Source organism: Littorina saxatilis, linkage group LG11 (assembly GCF_037325665.1).
Source record: "Littorina saxatilis isolate snail1 linkage group LG11, US_GU_Lsax_2.0, whole genome shotgun sequence".
In the NCBI taxonomy this organism is placed as follows: Eukaryota; Metazoa; Mollusca; class Gastropoda; order Littorinimorpha; family Littorinidae; genus Littorina; species Littorina saxatilis.
The window spans coordinates 30613045-30622949 of NC_090255.1; the positions used below are offsets into that span (position 1 = coordinate 30613045).

The window sequence follows — 9905 nt, forward strand, 5'->3', positions numbered from 1 at the left end:
TGTACAAGGCACTCCATGGGCTGGCACCACCATACTTGAATGCATTCATAACCGAGGCTCCTGAGAGATACGGATCAGATAAATATCTACTACCAAGGACCCGTGTAGATCTATATAAAACTAGTTTTGCCTTTGCTGGACCGTCAAGGTGGAACTCTCTTCCTTCAAATGTTAAAACTAGCAAATCTGTAAATATTTTTTAAATCTTCTTTAAAAAAACATCTAAACTGTTCTCTTTAAGTACACACCCGCGGTGACATAATTATGTGAATCTTACAGTTCTGTCTAATGTATACTATATTAATATTACTATATAATTATATTCACGTCATATTACATATTCATAGCATATAGTATTGTTATGGAGTGGTATAGCCCGGTTTTTAGACAATCATAAATGCCTCTACACAACTCTATAAATTTAGTATTTGTTTACAGACTTGAATGTAATCTGAATAGTTGTCCGCTACCGTAGCTTACAAGGCACAAGCGCACACGCACTCACACACGCAAAAACCTGGTGTTAAATGGATCTTGACACTGCCAAGACTAATTATTATTAGTTTACAAAGCTTTTTACATCACAAAATCATTTCCGGGCTTCGACCAGTACTCTAGGCCGACAACACCGCAAGAAACTCTACAGTCCAAGACGCAGACACCTTTTGGCTCAAACAAAGCAGCTTAACAGGTAAGACGAATAGGTATTCTACTGTACGTTACCCTACTGCCATCTTTCGGCTTTCAAGATGTTGGTATGGCTGTAAGTCCTTCAGACGACTGACAAGGGTGCACCAGTCCTCACGACACCGCAACCATTGCTTGACGTAGTCCTTGATCCTTCCAGTTCGTCTCGGCGGCTAACTGTAGAACCCTGCCAGCTCTCCATGCCATGGTCATGTCCACCAAGCCGCAGTTGACTGGTTCAGTTCAGCCTCCGGCGATGAAAACCCCCCAGTTGGAACACTGTAAAGTTTATAGTCCATAAATCAACTTGTCTTTAGTTTCTTTCACTCGCACAATAAAAATACTCACTCGTCCAACATATTAAGCTGCATGAGCCAATATAATTATTTACACGTTAATTCCTGTTTTCTAAAACCAAGAAAACGTTACGTAAAACCCTCACATGTTTAAGCAGTGTAGCACAATAGCTTAGGCCTACACAATAACGTTAAACACAGAACCAGTCACTCTTCTCACATACGACAACATGACATGAAAATATAACCGGTTTCAAACATACCTCAAAAGAGTGTAAAGCCAACATTTAGTACAGTCGCCGGCCTGGCATGAATATGAAAATGGAAGATATCACGTAGACTGATAGGGAAAGTTCGTCAGTCTTCATCCTTCTTCAGTCAGATACCTAAAACAGGAGCCCGTCTGCTAAAGTGTTACGAAAATCATGAGTCGAGCTTGGCTCCTTGACGGCGACTGATTTTACAAAGTCGTTCTTGCTATGACATTGCCAGTGAGCTGTCGTCTGCATTACTTGCACGTGAAAAACCTTGTCAGTTACACAAGGTTCAACTGCGGTCAACGCGACGGTATGCAGCCTATAGCCCTTTCCAATGTCTGACCATCGCTATAGTCTATTCTATTTACAACAATACACATTACCACAGATACGAGTAAACCGCTTCGTAACAAGTATTCATATTGTTTTACTTCGTATATTAGATTTTGTGTTTCGTGTGGCCGTGGTGCTTATGCTTATTTACTGTACATTTACATGTTATGCCTATATGAATTCATTATATTATGTTGTTTATATGCGTGCGGATGTGCTAGTGTGAATGTAAAGGGCACGTTGTAAGATTAGGCCCTTGGCTTAAAATGTTTACCCTTTATGTCAATAAAATGTCTAAGTCTAAGTCTAAAGTCTCTTCCCAAGTGACGTTCGCCCCAAAGCCTATAATCAAGCGCACGAATACGACGCGGATAAAACTATTTCATAAGAGTGAACATACTCTACAACGGTATCACATAATGTGGTATCTGCTTGTGGTACAGACTTAATACATCTTGGTTATTGGTTGAAATTAAAATCAATAATGTTAAAGTTATCACCATTTAATTAGTTCTGGAGCATCATCCTGTCCAGATCTGTGTAAAATGTCATATTTTGGTCAAAAAGATACAAATAACATATATGTATCGATCAATTTTAAGTAAGAAGTCCTTGTATTATTTGTTACGATTGAACGCACACAAACATGAACACTTTTGTTGTCTCGACTAGCCGCCTAAGTTATGAGTTTTTGTCGGGCTCTGACGTCACATGGCTCAAAATAATAAGGAAAATCCCATGTTCAATCGATACATCGTCGCTGTAATTCACAAACCTTGTATCTCAATGTTTGAGATTTTGGAACTAAAACAGAAGTTAGCCCCCTTATTGTTTGCCAATGTGGTGAGAAAAGCTTTGAATCTCCAGCTGCTTTCTAAAGGGATAAAAAGTTCTTGAGAAAAAACGAATCTTCATTTGTTTCAAGGGAGCACACAAAAAAAGCCGCATCAGTAAAACTGACGAGGTTTTTGTGCCACACTTGGACGGAAACTATGTCACAACATGAAAGATACGAGGTTGCCGCTGTTGTAATTTTACCTGACATACGAGAAAAATGAAATATGGACACTGAAGGTTAGGTGACAAAAGGGGAAACAACTCGTATAAAACTAATTCTGGATGACTCCTTCGGATAAAAAGCTCCTATCTCAATATTTTCTCAGTTGTATCGAATACCATTAACAATTGACATTAACTCACATTTGGACTGCTATTGCACTGTTTTAAAGAAAATATCAACCCATGAATGGAAGTTGTATTTGAAGCGGTGATTTTGTTTTTCTCAAAGAAGCAACAATTGAGATACAAGGTTCGTGAATTGAGGTCTAACGAATGACGTCTCACAACGTGCGTGGTCGTCCTTGGCGGTCATGAAAGCCGCCGCGATCATTGCAGACGACACTTCTAGACCGCCAATATTTTTGTGCGCATCACGTGCTCCACATAAATCGGCCGGAAACGAAGCAATTGGGACACCTGGATTACAGCGACGACATGCTATCATACCTGCAGCAAGACGTCAGGCTTGGTCTTGAGGTCAGCGTGGACACAGTAGGCGTTGTGAGGCCGGTACACTGCTCTCAGCAGTCTCTCCAGCTGCTCGGCGTCCTTGTACACCATCATGCTGAACGCTAGCGGGAATTCCCGTTCCTCCTGGCTCACGTTCAGTATAAACCTGCGGTAAAAGCAAAAAAGGTCCATAATCTTTCAAGCTTCCGTTTTGAAGCGTTTTATATATATAAAAAAAATAATGCTAATGCTGCCAATACAACTGTTGGAGTTTTGTCTTGGAAGTCTTCTTCATGACCAACCTACAATGTTCAGTATAAACCTTTATACGACAGGAATAACCAAACTAAATAGTCAATGATCTTTTGCTTACCTGTTTTGAAGCGTATTATCAAACCTTGTTTCACTGCTGCCTTACTAATTACTATGACAAAGACAACACAACTGTCGCATTTAAATTTTGTCTTGGAAATCTTCTTCACGACCAACACAGAAAAGCCAACATCAAAACAAAGCAAACGCTAAAGAAGAGCAAACCAAAAATGAAACGGAGACAATCAGGGGACTGGTAGCTCAGGTCATAGACCATTTATCCTGGACCGCCAACTAGCTCTCTCTCTCCGCTCTATCTCTCTATTACGAGGTAGCGCTTCTCGTGGCCTTTCAGAAATCAGGGGGTCGTCATATCCGGTGTCGATTGTAAACATGGACGCTATTATCGAAGTTGCCGAGGTAAGTTCTGAAAATGCTAAAACAAACTCAGCAAAAGTGCATATGGAACATGTTTTTCGATGAGTGTTTTTAAGTTTAGTTTGGAGTTTTGGAAAATCCAGTTCATTGTCACCTCCCAGTGTCACAAATAACTGGAGCGTGCTTTCTTTCCACTGTCTTCGAATCGCTGGCCTTTCAAACCGGACGTGACGCGCCCCTGAAAGTCGAGAGAGAGCAGGGGTCGTAACCTCGAAGGGTTACGTGACGAGTTGGCGGTCCAGGCTATTTGGTCTATGCTCAGGTGAAAGAGCACTGAACCTCGGTTCAAGGGTTCAAATCTAGGCCGGGACGGGCACGGGTCAACTTTGATGTGATCCATCAGAGACGTTATCCATGTCCCACCCTCGCGTCACCGCTAAGGCTCGTAAAGGCCCGCGGTCATTCTGTCAGAAGTGCAGGTGGCTGATTCCACCTAATCCCGCACACTTCTGGGCCGGGTAGCTGCTAGTTTTCCATTGCGACGAACCGACCCAAATGTTCCCAGCAATGGGACGGGAATAAAAATTGGAATGAAATGAAATGTTCACCTACCCGTTTTGCTTGGGGTACAGCTGGCAGTTGTCAGTGATGGTACCGTAGAAACCAGGCGGTCGTCGGGCAGCGGAAGTATCGTTCATCTCCTGCTTGGCTCTCCTGGTCTCCTGACCATCTCCGTGCCAAACTCTTGAACAATTCAATCCGTTTGGAAGCACCGGGCGATACAGAGGAGGGAACTCCCTGATACCAACGGTCCGTTCTGGTTTGGGCTTGAAGTCTGGAATTGTACCCTGTTTAACTTCTGTGTGGTGACCAAAAGTTCCTTCTTGTTTGATGTTTAGGACTTGGCTTTTACCCTGTTTAACTTCTGTGTGATGACCGAAAGTCCCTTCTTGTTTGATATTTAGGACTTGGCTTTTACCCTGTTTAACTTCTGTGTGATGACCGAAAGTCCCTTCTTGTTTGATATTTAGGACTTGGCTTTTACCCTGTTTAACTTCTGAGGGGTTTCCACTAAGGCTCTTTCCGATCAATATTCGCTTCTCGTCGAGGCCACGAGGTGGGTCGTTGTCCACGAAACTATCGTCTGCGTCCATCAAAGGAAATATTGTTGAGGACTTCTTCGAAATGGTTGAATGTTCACCAACTTTCTTCAGATCGTTGTCGAGAAACTCCACAGCTTCGTAATTTTCCGGTTGCAGAGCGATATTCCGTTCAGCAAAGTCCAGCGAGTCTTCTTCGTAACTAGCCTTTCTTTGCGAAAGGTTCTTGAAATTCCCTCCGGAGTTGGGGAAACTGCCTCTCTCAAAAAGACGTTGGAAATTCCGGCGTTCTTGTTGCAGCGGGCACGATTCTTTGTCGTCGCCCTGGCAACCGGACTGTCTGGAAGCAGCCTGGAAGGTGACGGTATAAAAGCTGAGGAGCAGGATGTAGACCACTACCACATAGAGGCCCGCCATCCGTTTGCGAAGAACTTTTCCCATAGTGGGAGGTACGAGGGTTCATCTGTAAGCAAAGCCATTTTGGTGTGAGAAAGAGGGAATAAGAGAAAGGAGGGGGAGAGAGAGAGAGAGAGAGAAAGAAAGAGAGAGAGAGAAAGTGAGAGAGAAAGAGAGAGAGAGAGAGAGAGAGAGAGAGAGAGAGAGAGAGAGAGAGAAACATTGAAACATTGAAACATTGAACTTTATTACAGGAAAGATAGCATTAGGTCCGTAGGACCTTTCTTACAGCTAGTCCTGATCTAAGCAAAATGGTTATAATCGAAATGGGAATACATAGGAACAAACTTTTTATGATGAAACGCAGACACACGCAATAATAGTAATATAAGAATAAGATCATTTTTTATCGACATGTGATATACAGATATACAACCATACATTATCAGAACACACACACACACATATATATACACGCACACGCACACGCACACACACACAGAAGATCAACTAACTTATAAGGCAAGCCAACATAACACGACACACTAACCAAATAAAGGATCAGGTAGCAAAGTTAAAAAAAAAATAAAATAAAATAAAAATAAAAAAACCCGTTCATGACCTAATATATACCATCTTAGATTATGAAGGAATCACCATGCCAATATAAAATGCAGTAATACAATCTTAGATACTAGAAGGAGTAATACACGAGAATGTATTCTTATCACACCAAGTTGACGCAAGACACATACATGCACATTTTCAGAAGGATAAAAGGCACACATACGTTTGAGCAACCAGGCACATTACATTAAAGTGATGTTTGAATGTATTTTTGCAGATGTGTTTTGAATGTTTTAAGGTTACTGGTCGATTTTAAGCATGTAGGTAGGGAGTTCCAGACATAAGCTCCCGAGTATGAAAGACTAGTTTTAAATATGTCAATGCGTGGCTTCGGGCAGGCCAGATTATGCTTGAAAGTGGAATACCGAGAAGGTGTTGATTGAAACAAGTGAGTTAGATATTCGGGTGCTTGGTCATGTAGGATCTTGTGCATGAAAACTGATTTATTAAATAAAAGCTGTTGTTTAAGTTGAGGTATATTGAGGGCTGTCAGTTTTGCGTCAGTAGTTAGTGATGGGTCAGGCAGAATGAGTTTAGCTGACCTACGATGACGAGAATTTATAGTTTTGAATAATGCATCACTACAGCCATCCCAGATGACAGAGGCATAATCAATGTGAGGTTTGATGTGGGCGTTGTAGAACATTTTTCGGGCGTCTAAAGTTATGACTGACTGAAGTTTTGAAAGTAGGAATAAATTTCTTGAAACGCGTTTACACAGATGTACAATGTGGGAATGCCACCTAAGCTTATCATCGATAATCACGCCTAGCAGTTTGTGTTCGCTAACCTTTTCTATTGAGTTTCCGTTGATGGTGAGATCTAGTGAGAGGGGGGACAACTGATGCTTCTGGCGCGTTGTAATTACCATTGATTTAGATTTCAGAGGGTTTAGGACCATGTTGTTTTCAGAGCACCATTGTGAGATGTCTCTAAGGGTGTGCTGAAGAGATTGTTGAATATTTTCAAGACGTCTATTTTGTGTCCGTAGTGTTGTGTCATCAGCGAGCATGTGGCATTCTACTGAGTTGTCAGAGAAGTGAAGTGGAAGGTCATTAACGTAAATACAGAAAAGAATAGGACCTAAGACAGAGCCCTGGGGTACTCCATATAACACGGACTCCTCTCTTGAGTACGCACCATGTACATAGACTTGTTGCGATCGGTTTTCAAGGAAAGACTGAAAGAAAGACAGAGAGTCAGATCCATTGAGATATAGTGATAATTTGTTGAGGAGAATTTTATGATCAACGAGGTCAAAGGCCTTAGAAAAATCTAAGTATACGACCCCAGAGAGCTGGGAGGAATTTATGGCTGACAGACATTTGTCTGTCAAAAGCGAGAGCGCAGTAGAACATGAGTGGTTACTGCGGAAACCAGACTGCAAGGGGTGGAAAAGGGCCAAACGGTCCATGTATTTTGTGAGATTAATGTGAATATGTCTTTCAAGAAGCTTTGATAGTACTGAGAGTAAGGAAATAGGGCGGTAGTTGCTAATATCAGAAGTGTTTTTGGATTTGGGGAGAGGAATAACTTTAGCTTTCTTTAGTGCTTGCGGAAAGGTGTTGCGCTGTATGCAGAGATTAAAGATATATGTGAGAGAGTCAACTGTGTAAGGAAGGGAGAGTTTTAATAAGTGGTTGCTGATTTCATCAGGTCCTGAAGATTTTTTGTTCTGAAGTTGTGAAATCAGTCGTCCTAATTCGTGCACTGCAATGGGTGGGATTTGAAAGGGTGCTTTATTCGCCGTCTTTTGTTTGCAGTAGAGGGATAGATTGTCAGAGTTGTTGGGAGAGGCATTGTCAGGGTTGCTAAGAGAGGTAGCTACAGACGAAAAGTGAGAGTTAAAGATGTCTGGCGTTAAGTGACGGGGGATCTGGGTGGAGTTAGAGGTGGAACCTCTGATGAGTGAATTTAGTGCACGCCAGATCTGCGAGATATCCCGGTTATTCTCAACGAGTTTATTAAAGTAAGCTTTCTTTGAGTCACGAACCATGTTTTTTAACCTATTTCTAGCTGTTTTATAATCTTGGAACTGTTTAGCTTTTTTTAACAGGTCACGCTGATCCATGGCTTCAGTTATTTTATTGGACATCCAGGGTGGAAGTTTAGGATGTTTTACTCTCATTTTCTTTATAGGTGCGTGCTTGTTTATTATAGGTAGTAGGGTGTCATACCAACATTCTAATGCTTGATCAGGGACCGTGTGGTTGAAAACTTGGTCAAATCGTGCTACGTTGAGATCGGACAGGAAGGAATCACGATCAAAATTTTTAAAGGATCGAAAAGATATGACTGTGTGACCTTTATGATTTGATTTTGGCATTTTAGTGGTTTTAGTACAGAATATTGGAGAATGATCACTAATGCTAAGATCTGCGAGTGAAGCATTTAGTACTGAGGAGTGGTTGTTTGAGTAGATGTGATCAAGCAAAGTAGATGAAGTTTCTGTGACTCTAGTAGGTAAAGTTATAAGCTGCTTGAAACCTAGTGATGATACAATCCCATCCCATCGAGGCTGAGGTTTTAATAAGTCAATATTAAAATCCCCGAGTAACAGGATGTCTGCGTGAGGTTTACATTTATACACTGTATCTATCATCTCGATAAGGTCATCGTACCAGTCACCAATGGCAGAAGGGTTTCTGTAAAGAAAACAAACAAGAGTAGAAGGGGCTGTTTCCTTTAGTTTAAACTCTAGCCACATGCATTCAATGTCTTTGTGTTCTAAGTCAGGTCTTCTACGCGTGTATTGAACAATGGAAGAGTGGATGTAAGCAGCGATGCCATTTTCACCCGTACGACGGGAATCACGACGTATGACGTCATAATCAGGGATACGGATGCGGGTATCGGGGATGCTGTCGTGTAAGCGTGATTCGGTGATGCCGTATAAGTGGTACACGGGGGTTGCGCTGTGTAGAAAATTGCATATGTCTTGTACTTTGGCATCTAGATGGTAAACATTTAAATGACCAACATGCAGCATTATCAAACACAAGAAGAAGGAATACACGAAAACTTCAAACAAAGAATTAAAGCAAATAAGCAAGAACAACTCAAGAAATACGGCAGCAGCTAATTAAAATCACTAGCAATGGCTGTCGGTAAAAACATAATAAAACATTCAGCGTGCAAGTGTAACTAATAAAGGCACTTTGATCGCTATGGTCACACGGTCACACGGGTCCGACCAAGTCAATTAAAACACAATGGTCACTCAAAGTCAGTGGGTCCGATCAAGTCAAAATAAAACACAATGGTTACCATCAGTGTTCACGAGGAGAACAGAGAGAGAGAGAGCAACACATAACAAAGCAAACGCTAAAGAGGAGTAAACCAAACATGAAACGGAGACAATCAGGGGCTGGTAGCCCAGTTGTAAGAGCACTGAACCTCGTGTCAAGGGTTCGAATCTAGGCAAGGACGGACACGGGTCAACTTTGATGTGATCTATCAGAATTTCCAATCAAACTTTTTCTTACAACCTGTCTAGAAAGATAGACAGACAGACATACAGACGGACAGACAGACAGACAGACGGAAAGACAGACAGACAGACAGACAGACAGACAGACAGACAGAGAAAAAAGAAAGGCAGTACTCCCTCCGTCATGACGGGAGTAATGGGTCATCTGGAAGTACAGTCGAACCTACCCTGGAGACCACCTTTTAATAACGACCACCTGCCCATCCCGACCACCTAAAATTATCCCCGACCAGATCTTTAATTTGACTTTCCATAACGACCACCTTTTCACAGGGACCCCTTATGGTTGGTGACCCATTGGATAGTCGTTATAGACTGGTGTGACTGCAATACGACAGAAGTAATTTAAAAACAAAACAAACCCCACAATTTTATTTTATTTTTATTTTATTTATTTACGAGGATTTATATCGCGCACGTATCTCACCACACAAGGCGACTCAAGGCGCATGTTACCTATTAATGCCGTGTGAGATGGAATTTTTTACACAATATATCACGCATTCACATCGGCCAGTAG

General features: G+C 41.7%; 1 protein-coding gene and 1 long non-coding RNA gene across 2 annotated transcripts in view; both read right to left on the reverse strand.

The window, feature by feature from the left end:
- LOC138980597 (beta-1,3-galactosyl-O-glycosyl-glycoprotein beta-1,6-N-acetylglucosaminyltransferase-like) overlaps window positions 1-9905 on the reverse strand; it is a 49841-nt gene that overhangs the window by 10708 nt on the left and 29228 nt on the right. The window contains exons 2-3 of the mRNA XM_070353504.1: window positions 4385-5335; window positions 3080-3248 (exon numbers count right to left, since the gene is read on the reverse strand). Coding sequence (XP_070209605.1) covers window positions 3080-3248; window positions 4385-5313 — 1098 coding nt within the window. The 5' untranslated portion in view covers window positions 5314-5335. The remainder of the gene's footprint in view (window positions 1-3079; window positions 3249-4384; window positions 5336-9905) is intronic.
- On the reverse strand, window positions 524-1662 carry LOC138980632 (uncharacterized). The gene is made up of 2 exons (XR_011460408.1): window positions 1247-1662; window positions 524-966 (listed from the first exon to the last, which is right to left on the reverse strand). It is a non-coding gene; the product is annotated as an uncharacterized lncRNA (long non-coding RNA).